Source organism: Siphateles boraxobius, unplaced genomic scaffold (genome assembly GCF_051911475.1).
Source record: "Siphateles boraxobius isolate OS27281-9 unplaced genomic scaffold, OSU_SipBor_1 126, whole genome shotgun sequence".
NCBI classification, from domain to species: Eukaryota; Metazoa; Chordata; class Actinopteri; order Cypriniformes; family Leuciscidae; genus Siphateles; species Siphateles boraxobius.
In genome coordinates, this window is record NW_027508729.1 from 395,670 (window position 1) to 410,975 (window position 15,306).

Consider the following 15,306-nt stretch of genomic DNA (forward strand, 5'->3'; position numbering starts at 1 on the left):
ACCCAACAATGCAGAAGAGCTGAAGGCCACTATCAGAGCAACCTGGGCTCTCATAACACCTGAGCAGTGCCACAGACTGATCGACTCCATGCCACGCCGCATTGCTGCAGTAATTCAGGCAAAAGGAGCCCCTACTAAGTATTGAGTGCTGTACATTCTCATACTTTTCATGTTCATACTTTTCAGTTGGCCAACATTTCTAAAAATCCTTTTTTCGTATTGGTCTTGAGTAATATTCTAATTTTCGGAGATACTGAATTTGGGATTTTCATTAGTTGTCAGTTTCAACCATCACAATTAAATTAAATAAACATTTGAAATATATATAACAGTCTCAGGTGAGAACTCAGCTTGCTCCGGAGGAACTGCAGAAGAACTGGTGGTGGCGGCCGGTCTGTCACCAAAGATGGTGCAAAGTCACTGTCTTTGAATTTATCCCTGTAAGCCTACACTCTGCTTTAATACCTTCCTCATGCTTAGGCCTACCTCTTTAGTGCTGAGACCATAGAAAAGATCAGAGCCCGTATTCCTAAAGAATCTTAATGCAAAAAGTAGCTCCTAGTAACAAAATTCTAAGAAAATTCTTAGAAATGTGGGCGTTTACTCCTAAAATTAAAGAAAAAATCCTGGTAAAGAGAAAAGTAATTCAGAAAGCATCTTAACCCTTAAAAGAGGTCTTAAGGTCAAAATTGTTAGGAGCACGGACGAGGACTTTTAAGAGGCTTAAGAGTTTTTTTAGCAGAGGAGAAAATGGCAGAAAGACGAAGAGGGAGAAGAAATGCATTGCAGATAATAGATGAAAGTGAGTTAATAAGACACTTTAGATTAGATCGTGCAGGGATCATGTTTGTGACCGATTTTATTAGAGACACAATAACATCTCCGACACAGCGCAGGAATGGCGTAGTGTCAGATATTAAATCACTACTGTACATTAAGATATTTGTCAGCTGGGAAAATTCATCAACGCAGCAGTGATGATTTGGGTCTGTCACAAACTTCTGTCAGCTGAGTGATCACAAACAATTACAGCATTCCAGAACCTCTTATTGTGTCGCAGTTCATTTAGTTTCCACTGGACATTCCCACATTGCAGGCTCAAAACAATGCATTTATGAATATAGCAGGCTTCCGCACAAGCAGGGGGAATGAACCGTAAATAATTTATTATTAACCGCTATAAGCTCCCGCGTCTGCTTCTGTGCTGTGACACCCGGCCTTGTGTTCATCCACAAACTGGGCTGACAGTAAACACTGTTCCTCTGTCCAGTTCAGCTTTCTTGTTTTTTATTCCATGTTTGTTACATTAAAACCAACATTCAAACCACCACTTAAATAGACAGTGGAACAATTTTTATCATTCTAATCCAATCAAATACCTTATAGGAAATTAACAGTATGGTAAATAAAAAAAAGGATTTATATACACAAATATAATGTGTGTGTGTGTGCATGAGAATGGTCAAATAGGAAAAATTACGCATGTAATTTCAAAGTGAAGGCTTAGAATAGACCCTAATCACTCTTTTTTTCCTTCTTGGACAACCAACCAATCACAGTCTTCAAAAGATTGTGTCATACATAGCAACGGGGTCAGCCCCGCCTCCTCACTAAGATAAAAGTTTTTGTCTTTTCCTTACTCAGAGTTGCTCTCAGATCGGTCCCGAATCACTCTTAAGCTAAGACTCCTACGTAAAAGTTTTTAAGCTAAATTAAGAGTTTTCTAAAAGGATTCTTAGATTCTTTAGGAATACGGGCCCAGGTGCTCTTTTTAGGTATTCTGCCTGGCTATCTTCCTGTTGGACTGAGAAGACCCTTCTCGGGGTCCAGTTACCTGTCCTCATCTCTTCTCCTTGACTTAGTCTCTCTCTCTTCGTAATAAAGCGGTAGAGGTTTGTGTGGCAAATTGAATAGTTTTGCCAGAGACCTCACTGTCCTGCTGTCATTGCTCACTACAGCAGCAGCTAAGGACAGAATAGGTAGAGGGACACCCCTATCTGTTGTCCTTTTCCTGTCTTGTGGCATAATGAAAAAACAGAACAAAAAAAGGAGGATACACTGCAGCCTAGTTTGACTTTTAAAAAGGCAATTTGCTGAAATACAAAGAGGAGACGCCTGGCTCTTGAAATTGTTCTTTATCAAACTACTGAATTGCCTTGTATATCAATTTTATCTAATTGTCATTATTATTGTCATGAGGGACAGTTGCAAAAATGCGTTGCAACTGTCCCACCTCCTGGCAGCCATCTTAAAACTAGCAAAGCTAGCCTAACACATTAGCTTTAACACATTGTACCTAAGTCTATTAAGAGCTAAGAAACTACACATTCAAATTATAAAACTATAAATATCAATACTTAAACCGTTTAAACAGTATGACAAAAAATCTAGTTGTAAAAAAAGTTACTTTTTTAGTTTGAATTTCAGTTCTCCCATAAGGAGGTTTAACATGTGGCTGTTAACTTCTAGAAAGAAGGAGGGGCATACTGAGCATGTGCAGTAGGAGTGTCATGACTCCAGCTCATTCCTGATTGGAGAAATCAGCAATGTTGCAACTGTCCCCACTCTCCCCCAACTGGCCCGGCTAAACTTAGCAACAAGAATGTGGACATATGTTCTTGTTTTTTTTTTTTTTTTGAGAATATATTATTGATTGCGGATTCTGATTTGTATACCTTATTTCACAATATTTTTGACTTGTGGATTTTTATACATATATTCCAATTTAATTATTTATGATAGTGAATTTGTAATTAATAGTTTATCATGTTTTTGGTGAGATATATTTTCTTCGTATTTTCTCTCTTCTGTTTGTCCTGCGCATGACCAGGTGTTTCACGACTCGTGTGATTAATTGATTGCTGTTTAAATTAACTCTGATTGTGTTTGTCACACACACACACTCACAGCAGAAGGCTCATTAAATCAGCCCGATCTAACGGCAATTCGTACGAATTTTACGAGGTGGCTAATTGTACGAATTCATACGACCTTACTCGTACGAATTAGTAAGATTTTTGCTAAATCGTACATATTTTACGAGTTGCCCAATTCGTATGAATTTGTAGGCTACGAATGACCTACCCCTGACCCCGCCCCTAAACCTACCCATCACGTGGGTTCAGACAAATAGTACAAATTCGTATGAGTGAGGTCGTACGAATTCATACGAATTAGCCACTTTTTAATCACTCGTACAAATTCGTACGAATTGGTCGTGAGATAGCGTTGCATTAAATACAATGCATTGGTGTGCCGTTGCTTGGCACCTGTTTTTGTTTGTTTTTTGTTTTTTTAAATAGGCTTAACTAAGCCATGAAATAATAAAGGCTTTTTGCAGAATGTAAGATATTCTGCTCTACACCTTTTAGGGAATTATAAAACAAGATCATCTCAAGCTCTTCTAAACAGTGTGTGTGTGTGTGTGTGTGTGTGTGTGTGTGTGTGTGTGTGTGTGTGTGTGTGTGTGTGTGTGTGTGTGTGTGTGAGAGAGAGAGTGAGAGAGACAGAGAGAGAGGTCAATTGTGAATCAGTAGTAGCCTACACTGGATTGCAAAACTTCGTGTTTTTAGGGCTCCTCCATATCTTATCGTTGTTTGGCTTTATGATAAAATAATGCATCTACTTTCGAAAATAATCTAAACACCATTCTCGACCAAAACACAAAACTACTACTACTAATAATAATAATCGCATCTTCCCTGACATAATTCCACAACGCAAATTACAAGTCAATATCCGGTTTAAAATAACATGGCTATTTTACAGGATAATAGCGAGTTTAAGGGGGGTGGAGACGAGATACGTGTGGGCGTGTGCGTGTGTGTGTGTGTGTGTGTGTGTGTGTGTGTGAGAGAGAGAGATTCAGGGGTAAAGGGCGACACACACACACACACACGCACACACTCGTGCATGACTGAATGTGTCTGATGGCATCGGCGTCTCTCCAGTGGGTCTTGATACTGCTGATGGTCCTGATCATCTTTCAGGGGGTGTGTGTGATGTTTTACTACACACCCGACACACACTCGTCCAGGTGAGCGCTTTTATCTCGATATTTCATTATATTTCAATAAACGCTATTAAATGAATTCAAATCGGGCTTCGTGTTGCTGGTTTTTAAGTAGCCTAAAGTCTATGACTAGTTTAAGATTTGCGTCTTAAGTGAGTTTTTTTTATTCTAATTGATGACACTAATACAATATGATATTGTGCTTGCTCATGAAGTTGTTAAATTGTTTTCTGAGGAGTCTAAGAAACACACAAGTGTATTGTTATTTACTTGTCATTAGTTTAGATGGAAACATCATTATAATATTAGTCGGAATATAAATGTTTTAGATTTGTTACGCAGGAGAGTAGAGCTGATCAGCACTGAATCAGAGATAAAGGTGTTTCACTCTATTGTGCTTCAAATAAATCCATCAATTTACTGCGGTGAAAATGTTTGAACCATTTGCTGTTTTTCTGCACAAGTAATAACGCAAGTCTGACAATGTGCCGATTAATGTATTCACCATTAGAGCTGGGCGATACTTGTGTGACGATATAAACAATCGCGGAGTTGACATATGCAGATGAAGTTAAACAGAGGCTATTTGTGTAGGCTTATATTTAAAGTCCTGGCAATAATATAATTGGCCTACATATTGCGATGGTAAAAAATAAATAAATTATTGTATTGATTTATTAGTAGATGTGAGGGCTAATCTCAACTAGCCTTGTTTTCTGTTCAGATGGAATGAAAATGAAGTTGTGCTTCGAGTGAAACGGAAACTTCTGGAACAAGTTAAAAATACATGCAGATAAGTGTAGCAACAGATATTCATCAGCGGATTGTTTTAGGGAAGTGAGATTTATGAGCACTTCTTTTTTGTTCAACATTAGTAAAAGTCTTGCTGAAATTTACACAAGTAGCCAATATTCCTATCGAGCAATCATCATTTCATTGGCATGTTCTTGCAAAAACCTTCTGGTGCTCTTCGTTTTCTCTTAATGTTTTACTTAATCGGAATGGTACGAAACTTTGTAAAGGTTTTGGCACTTGCAATGCGTCACAAACAACCAAATAAAATTGAATAAATAAATATGTATGTAATATATCTATGTATATTTCTTTATCTCAGAACCATGGGACCACACTCTTTTTTTAAATATTAAATTTAATATCATGCTGCAGAGCATAACTTGAACATACTCGAAGTAGCTGTTGCAATCCTGCACTAAGGAGACATATAACTAGATCATCAGCATACATCAAATGGTTAATGAGACTATCACCTATTACTCATCCATCTTACAATTATTTAACTTTATAGAAAGACCATCCATGTACAGGTTAAAAAGAAGAGGTGACAATATCCCCCCCCCCCCCTTGCCGAATCCCATTCGTCATATAAAACGGTTCCGGTACGTTCTAACTTTTAAGGTTTGATGTTTATAAGATGTTGTATTCCATCCCTCACTGATATATGTCTAGCTGTCTGCTGGCAATAATATTTGGCTGGAAAAAGCTAACTTGCTATCCTGACAAAATCTGATTAGCTGTTTCTGGCCAAACAAAGAATTATTATCATATATCAGCATTCATACCCCCTAATATAAATATACTTGTACATACACTTTCCTTTAACAAAGCACTTATAAAAGCAAGCCTATTCATATATTCATCTTTGCTACATTCATATGGAGAATATACGTTAAAAATTACAAATACCTTCTTATTATGCTCCACTTTGATTGCTATACACCAGTCTACCTCTAATCTAATCACACAGATCAGTGGATCGTACTTATGCCAGAATATGGCCACACCCCCAGGTATCCTGCCACGCAATATTCTCAAATCAGTTGTTGATTCTCCCACTCCATGAAAATCCTCATTAACAGAGTTTAGTTTGTCTAAATCTTGTTTTGATAAGAAGGTCTCTTGTACACATAAAATGTCTGCATTCCCCAAGAGTTTGTCAATAAAAATCAGTTACGCTTTATCACTGCAAGGCCGTCTAACTTGATCCAATGGCGGTATTCGAATTAGCGGTGAAGGTCTTTGTGTGTTACTGTCTTTTCTCATATGCATTAACTCGTTATTTCATCTGACTCCATAAATGAAAAAAGGCTTTAATGATATCTGTGCATCATTAAATGTGAGCGAATGTTTTACTATTCTTTTAAACTCTTGAATGAAAATAATGCCAAAGTCAAATAGAATAATCAAATATCACAATTTAATATGTCAGGTAAATGTGCTTTACAATTCCATAATCAATTCCAAGGTAATCAATGCAAAACATCAAATGCTCTAGAACAAAGAGGAAAATACCCGACAAGAAATACGTGAGGCAGAGAGACTCGGCTCTTGACCTCACGGGCTGATCTGGATACAGAAAAGAGCCCCGAGCTCTCGCTACGTTTCATTATATACCCAGACCTCATTTCAAATCTAAACATCATCCACAGTGGAATTTTACCTGTAAGTCACCATTTGCTAGCAGTGGAAAATTAGCATTCAGTCAAATAGTCAGAAGTTGTTAACTCAAAGACACACCCTCCAGTGTGGAAGATATTTCTAAACTTCCCAAGAACTTTATTACCTTTTGGCTTACTTCTTTGGGAAAGAGACATTTGTACCAGTCGCACAAAGACATTTCAAATAATACCAAACATGTATAAACCTTGATGATAATCATTCACATTAAACCATTTCGATTCTTGTGTGAGTTTGGGAGATCTCTGCCAGGATGAAGAATGGGGAGAGAAATGTATATTAGGATGAGGGAGGTTATATGACAACTCTAAGATTCATAAATCATGTTCATAACTTCATTACAGCAGAGGCATGCGCGTCAGATGCCGACACACTTCTTAAACTAGTACAGTAGGTGTTACTATGTCCACTGGGCCTGCATTTGCCCTGGGTTTGCGTGCCTCAAAGATTCGGTGTACAAATACTCCATGTGGCCAGATCTGTGGCTCATATACATCGTCCACCTTATCACATTCGACAGTTACTTCAAAGGAACTGTATCGATTCTGTGGGAATTCATCTTTTGGCAAGAAACATCACAACGGAGTTTATCCTTCAAATAATTAGCCAATGTCTCAGAGTCTAAGTCAGGTGAAATTTTGGAGCAAAAACACTCACCAGCTTAGTCTTCACAACTTGTATATTCCCCTCAGGACAAGTTCCAACAATGCTGTTTAACTTCTTCCCTCTTGATTGATTTAGACAGGACTTTGACTGTGCTTTTACGTTCTCACTCACATATTTCAGCCGGTGACCCTCCTTCACCATACGGCTCTATGCAGGCGACACAGCAAGATGACCCCTCGATTTCACATCCGGCACTCCTTCGACTACATCAGAGGTCTTCAATCCTGCTCCTGGAGGGCCACTGTCCTGCAGAGTTTAGTTCCAACCCTAATCAAACACACCTGAATCAGCTCTTCAGGATCGCTTGAATATACAAAGGCAGGTGTGCTGATTCAGCAAATTCACCTGACCTTAACCCTATAGAAAATCTATGGGGTATTGTGAAGAGGAAGATGCGATACGCCAGACCCAACAATGCAGAAGAGCTGAAGGCCACTATCAGAGCAACCTGGGCTCTCATAACACCTGAGCAGTGCCACAGACTGATCGACTCCATGCCACGCCGCATTGCTGCAGTAATTCAGGCAAAAGGAGCCCCTACTAAGTATTGAGTGCTGTACATTCTCATACTTTTCATGTTCATACTTTTCAGTTGGCCAACATTTCTAAAAATCCTTTTTTCGTATTGGTCTTGAGTAATATTCTAATTTTCGGAGATACTGAATTTGGGATTTTCATTAGTTGTCAGTTTCAACCATCACAATTAAATTAAATAAACATTTGAAATATATATAACAGTCTCAGGTGAGAACTCAGCTTGCTCCGGAGGAACTGCAGAAGAACTGGTGGTGGCGGCCGGTCTGTCACCAAAGATGGTGCAAAGTCACTGTCTTTGAATTTATCCCTGTAAGCCTACACTCTGCTTTAATACCTTCCTCATGCTTAGGCCTACCTCTTTAGTGCTGAGACCATAGAAAAGATCAGAGCCCGTATTCCTAAAGAATCTTAATGCAAAAAGTAGCTCCTAGTAACAAAATTCTAAGAAAATTCTTAGAAATGTGGGCGTTTACTCCTAAAATTAAAGAAAAAATCCTGGTAAAGAGAAAAGTAATTCAGAAAGCATCTTAACCCTTAAAAGAGGTCTTAAGGTCAAAATTGTTAGGAGCACGGACGAGGACTTTTAAGAGGCTTAAGAGTTTTTTTAGCAGAGGAGAAAATGGCAGAAAGACGAAGAGGGAGAAGAAATGCATTGCAGATAATAGATGAAAGTGAGTTAATAAGACACTTTAGATTAGATCGTGCAGGGATCATGTTTGTGACCGATTTTATTAGAGACACAATAACATCTCCGACACAGCGCAGGAATGGCGTAGTGTCAGATATTAAATCACTACTGTACATTAAGATATTTGTCAGCTGGGAAAATTCATCAACGCAGCAGTGATGATTTGGGTCTGTCACAAACTTCTGTCAGCTGAGTGATCACAAACAATTACAGCATTCCAGAACCTCTTATTGTGTCGCAGTTCATTTAGTTTCCACTGGACATTCCCACATTGCAGGCTCAAAACAATGCATTTATGAATATAGCAGGCTTCCGCACAAGCAGGGGGAATGAACCGTAAATAATTTATTATTAACCGCTATAAGCTCCCGCGTCTGCTTCTGTGCTGTGACACCCGGCCTTGTGTTCATCCACAAACTGGGCTGACAGTAAACACTGTTCCTCTGTCCAGTTCAGCTTTCTTGTTTTTTATTCCATGTTTGTTACATTAAAACCAACATTCAAACCACCACTTAAATAGACAGTGGAACAATTTTTATCATTCTAATCCAATCAAATACCTTATAGGAAATTAACAGTATGGTAAATAAAAAAAAGGATTTATATACACAAATATAATGTGTGTGTGTGTGCATGAGAATGGTCAAATAGGAAAAATTACGCATGTAATTTCAAAGTGAAGGCTTAGAATAGACCCTAATCACTCTTTTTTTCCTTCTTGGACAACCAACCAATCACAGTCTTCAAAAGATTGTGTCATACATAGCAACGGGGTCAGCCCCGCCTCCTCACTAAGATAAAAGTTTTTGTCTTTTCCTTACTCAGAGTTGCTCTCAGATCGGTCCCGAATCACTCTTAAGCTAAGACTCCTACGTAAAAGTTTTTAAGCTAAATTAAGAGTTTTCTAAAAGGATTCTTAGATTCTTTAGGAATACGGGCCCAGGTGCTCTTTTTAGGTATTCTGCCTGGCTATCTTCCTGTTGGACTGAGAAGACCCTTCTCGGGGTCCAGTTACCTGTCCTCATCTCTTCTCCTTGACTTAGTCTCTCTCTCTTCGTAATAAAGCGGTAGAGGTTTGTGTGGCAAATTGAATAGTTTTGCCAGAGACCTCACTGTCCTGCTGTCATTGCTCACTACAGCAGCAGCTAAGGACAGAATAGGTAGAGGGACACCCCTATCTGTTGTCCTTTTCCTGTCTTGTGGCATAATGAAAAAACAGAACAAAAAAAGGAGGATACACTGCAGCCTAGTTTGACTTTTAAAAAGGCAATTTGCTGAAATACAAAGAGGAGACGCCTGGCTCTTGAAATTGTTCTTTATCAAACTACTGAATTGCCTTGTATATCAATTTTATCTAATTGTCATTATTATTGTCATGAGGGACAGTTGCAAAAATGCGTTGCAACTGTCCCACCTCCTGGCAGCCATCTTAAAACTAGCAAAGCTAGCCTAACACATTAGCTTTAACACATTGTACCTAAGTCTATTAAGAGCTAAGAAACTACACATTCAAATTATAAAACTATAAATATCAATACTTAAACCGTTTAAACAGTATGACAAAAAATCTAGTTGTAAAAAAAGTTACTTTTTTAGTTTGAATTTCAGTTCTCCCATAAGGAGGTTTAACATGTGGCTGTTAACTTCTAGAAAGAAGGAGGGGCATACTGAGCATGTGCAGTAGGAGTGTCATGACTCCAGCTCATTCCTGATTGGAGAAATCAGCAATGTTGCAACTGTCCCCACTCTCCCCCAACTGGCCCGGCTAAACTTAGCAACAAGAATGTGGACATATGTTCTTGTTTTTTTTTTTTTTTTGAGAATATATTATTGATTGCGGATTCTGATTTGTATACCTTATTTCACAATATTTTTGACTTGTGGATTTTTATACATATATTCCAATTTAATTATTTATGATAGTGAATTTGTAATTAATAGTTTATCATGTTTTTGGTGAGATATATTTTCTTCGTATTTTCTCTCTTCTGTTTGTCCTGCGCATGACCAGGTGTTTCACGACTCGTGTGATTAATTGATTGCTGTTTAAATTAACTCTGATTGTGTTTGTCACACACACACACTCACAGCAGAAGGCTCATTAAATCAGCCCGATCTAACGGCAATTCGTACGAATTTTACGAGGTGGCTAATTGTACGAATTCATACGACCTTACTCGTACGAATTAGTAAGATTTTTGCTAAATCGTACATATTTTACGAGTTGCCCAATTCGTATGAATTTGTAGGCTACGAATGACCTACCCCTGACCCCGCCCCTAAACCTACCCATCACGTGGGTTCAGACAAATAGTACAAATTCGTATGAGTGAGGTCGTACGAATTCATACGAATTAGCCACTTTTTAATCACTCGTACAAATTCGTACGAATTGGTCGTGAGATAGCGTTGCATTAAATACAATGCATTGGTGTGCCGTTGCTTGGCACCTGTTTTTGTTTGTTTTTTGTTTTTTTAAATAGGCTTAACTAAGCCATGAAATAATAAAGGCTTTTTGCAGAATGTAAGATATTCTGCTCTACACCTTTTAGGGAATTATAAAACAAGATCATCTCAAGCTCTTCTAAACAGTGTGTGTGTGTGTGTGTGTGTGTGTGTGTGTGTGTGTGTGTGTGTGTGTGTGTGTGTGTGTGTGTGTGTGTGTGTGTGTGTGTGTGTGTGTGTGTGTGTGTGTGTGTGTGTGTGTGTGTGTGTGTGTGTGTGTGTGTGTGTGTGTGTGTGTGTGTGTGTGTGTGTGTGTGTGTGAGAGAGAGAGTGAGAGAGACAGAGAGAGAGGTCAATTGTGAATCAGTAGTAGCCTACACTGGATTGCAAAACTTCGTGTTTTTAGGGCTCCTCCATATCTTATCGTTGTTTGGCTTTATGATAAAATAATGCATCTACTTTCGAAAATAATCTAAACACCATTCTCGACCAAAACACAAAACTACTACTACTAATAATAATAATCGCATCTTCCCTGACATAATTCCACAACGCAAATTACAAGTCAATATCCGGTTTAAAATAACATGGCTATTTTACAGGATAATAGCGAGTTTAAGGGGGGTGGAGACGAGATACGTGTGGGCGTGTGCGTGTGTGTGTGTGTGTGTGTGTGTGTGTGTGTGTGAGAGAGAGATTCAGGGGTAAAGGGCGACACACACACACACACACGCACACACTCGTGCATGACTGAATGTGTCTGATGGCATCGGCGTCTCTCCAGTGGGTCTTGATACTGCTGATGGTCCTGATCATCTTTCAGGGGGTGTGTGTGATGTTTTACTACACACCCGACACACACTCGTCCAGGTGAGCGCTTTTATCTCGATATTTCATTATATTTCAATAAACGCTATTAAATGAATTCAAATCGGGCTTCGTGTCGCTGGTTTTTAAGTAGCCTAAAGTCTATGACTAGTTTAAGATTTGCGTCTTAAGTGAGTTTTTTTTTATTCTAATTGATGACACTAATACAATATGATATTGTGCTTGCTCATGAAGTTGTTAAATTGTTTTCTGAGGAGTCTAATAAACACACAAGTGTATTGTTATTTACTTGTCATTAGTTTAGATGGAAACATCATTATAATATTAGTCGGAATATAAATGTTTTAGATTTGTTACGCAGGAGAGTAGAGCTGATCAGCACTGAATCAGAGATAAAGGTGTTTCACTCTATTGTGCTTCAAATAAATCCATCAATTTACTGCGGTGAAAATGTTTGAACCATTTGCTGTTTTTCTGCACAAGTAATAACGCAAGTCTGACAATGTGCCGATTAATGTATTCACCATTAGAGCTGGACGATACTTGTGTGACGATATAAACAATCGCGGAGTTGACATATGCAGATGAAGTTACACAGAGGCTACTTGTGTAGGCTTATATTTAAAGTCCTGGCAATAATATAATTGGCCTACATATTGCGATGGTAAAAAATAAATAAATTATTGTATTTATTTATTAGTAGATGTGAGGGCTAATCTCAACTAGCCTTGTTTTCTGTTCAGATGGAATGAAAATGAAGTTGCGCTTCGAGTGAAACGGAAACTTCTGGAACAAGTTAAAAATACATGCAGATAAGTGTAGCAACAGATATTCATCAGCGGATTGTTTTAGGGAAGTGAGGTTTATGAGCACTTCTTTTTTGTTCAACATTAGTAAAAGTCTTGCTGAAATTTACACAAGTAGCCAATATTCCTATCGAGCAATCATCATTTCATTGGCATGTTCTTGCAAAAACCTTCTGGTGCTCTTCGTTTTCTCTTAATGTTTTACTTAATCGGAATGGTACGAAACTTTGTAAAGGTTTTGGCACTTGCAATGCGTCACAAACAACCAAATAAAATTAAATAAATAAATATGTATGTAATATATCTATGTATATTTCTTTATCTCAGAACCATGGGACCACACTCTTTTTTTAAATATTAAATTTAATATCATGCTGCAGAGCATAACTTGAACATACTCGAAGTAGCTGTTGCAATCCTGCACTAAGGAGACATATAACTAGATCATCAGCATACATCAAATGGTTAATGAGACTATCACCTATTACTCATCCATCTTACAATTATTTAACTTTATAGAAAGACCATCCATGTACAGGTTAAAAAGAAGAGGTGACAATATCCCCCCCCCCCCCCCCCCCCCCCCCCTTGCCGAATCCCATTCGTCATATAAAACGGTTCCGGTACGTTCTAACTTTTAAGGTTTGATGTTTATAAGATGTTGTATTCCATCCCTCACTGATATATGTCTAGCTGTCTGCTGGCAATAATATTTGGCTGGAAAAAGCTAACTTGCTATCCTGACAAAATCTGATTAGCTGTTGCTGGCCAAACAAAGAATTATTATCAGATATATAAGCATTCATACCCCCTAATATAAATATACTTGTACATACACTTTCCTTTAACAAAGCACTTATAAAAGCAAGCCTATTCATATATTCATCTTTGCTACATTCATATGGAGAATATACGTTCAAAATTACAAATACCTTCTTATTATGCTCCACTTTGATTGCTATACACCAGTCTACCTCTAATCTAATCACACAGATCAGTGGATTGTACTTATGACAGAATATGGCCACACCCCCAGGTATCCTGCCACGCAATATTCTCAAATCAGTTGTTGATTCTCCCACTCCATGAAAATCCTCATTAACAGAGTTTAGTTTGTCTAAATCTTGTTTTGATAAAAAGGTCTCTTGTACACATAAAATGTCTGCATTCCCCAAGAGTTTGTCAATAAAAATCGCTTTATCACTGCAAGGCCGTCTAACTTGATCCAATGGCGGTATTCGAATTAGCGGTGAAGGTCTTTGTGTGTTACTGTCTTTTCTCATATGCATTAACTCGTTATTTCATCTGACTCCATAAATGAAAAAAGGCTTTAATGATATCTGTGCATCATTAAATGTGAGCGAATGTTTTACTATTCTTTTAAACTCTTGAATGAAAATAATGTCAAAGTCAAATAGAATAATCAAATATCACAATTTAATATGTCAGGTAAATGTACTTTACAATTCCATAATCAATTCCAAGGTAATCAATGCAAAACATCAAATGCTCTAGAACAAAGAGGAAAATACCCGACAAGAAATACGTGAGGCAGAGAGACTCGGCTCTTGACCTCACAGGCTGATCTGGATACAGAAAAGAGCCCCGAGCTCTCGCTACGTTTCATTATATACCCAGACCTCATTTCAAATCTAAACATCATCCACAGTGGAATTTTACCTGTAAGTCACCATTTGCTAGCAGTGGAAAATTAGCATTCAGTCAAATAGTCAGAAGTTGTTAACTCAAAGACACACCCTCCAGTGTGGAAGATATTTCTAAACTTCCCAAGAACTTTATTACCTTTTGGCTTACTTCTTTGGGAAAGAGACATTTGTACCAGTCGCACAAAGACATTTCAAATAATACCAAACATGTACAAACCTTGATGATAATCATTCACATTAAACCATTTCGATTCTTGTGTGAGTTTGGGAGATCTCTGCCAGGATGAAGAATGGGGAGAGAAATGTATATTAGGATGAGGGAGGTTATATGACAACTCTAAGATTCATAAATCATGTTCATAACTTCATTACAGCAGAGGCATGCGCGTCATATGCCGACACACTTCTTAAACTAGTACAGTAGGTGTTACTATGTCCACTGGGCCTGCATTTGTCCTGGGTTTGCGTGCCTCAAAGATTCGGCGTACAAATACTCCATGTGGCCAGATCTGTGGCTCATATACATCGTCCACCTTATCACATTCGACAGTTACTTCAAAGGAACTGTATCAATTCTGTGGGAATTCATCTTTTGGCAAGAAACATCACAACGGAGTTTATCCTTCAAATAATTAGCCAATGTCTCAGAGTCTAAGTCAGGTGAAAATGTTGGAGCAAAAACACTCACCAGCTTAGTCTTCACAACTTGTATATTCCCCTCAGGACAAGTTCCAACAATGCTGTTTAACTTCTTCCCTCTTGATTGATTTAGACAGGACTTGGACTGTGCTTTTACGTTCTCACTCACATACTGTATTTCAGCCGGTGACCCTCCTTCACCATACGGCTCTATGCAGGCGACACAGCAAGATGACCCCTCGATTTCACATCCGGCACTCCTTCGACTACATCAGAGGTCTTCAATCCTGCTCCTGGAGGGCCACTGTCCTGCAGAGTTTAGTTCCAACCCTAATCAAACACACCTGAATCAGCTCTTCAGGATCACTTGAATATACAAAGGCAGGTGTGCTGAAGCAGGTTGGAACTAAACTCTGCAGGACAGTGGCCCTCCAGGAGCAGGATTGAAGACCTCTTCACTACATGATGTTTTATTAACAAGGTTCGGAAGAAGCAGGTGCAGATAATTAACCCAATCAGCATAAGTGGAGATCATCAGTAATC

At 38.4% G+C, this 15,306-nt stretch overlaps 1 protein-coding gene across 3 annotated transcripts in view; it reads left to right on the plus strand.

The window, feature by feature from the left end:
* Nucleotides 1–15,306, plus strand: part of LOC143733549 (alpha-2,8-sialyltransferase 8F-like) — a 70,569-nt gene that overhangs the window by 17,988 nt on the left and 37,275 nt on the right. The window contains exon 1 of one of the 3 annotated variants that reach the window (XM_077225139.1): nt 11,550–11,693. The exons of the other annotated variants lie outside the window; for them this stretch is intronic. Within the exon in view, the coding sequence (XP_077081254.1) occupies nt 11,578–11,693 (116 nt within the window). The 5' untranslated portion in view covers nt 11,550–11,577. Of the gene's footprint in view, nt 1–11,549; nt 11,694–15,306 lie in introns of those variants that run through there. 3 annotated transcript variants of the gene reach the window in all.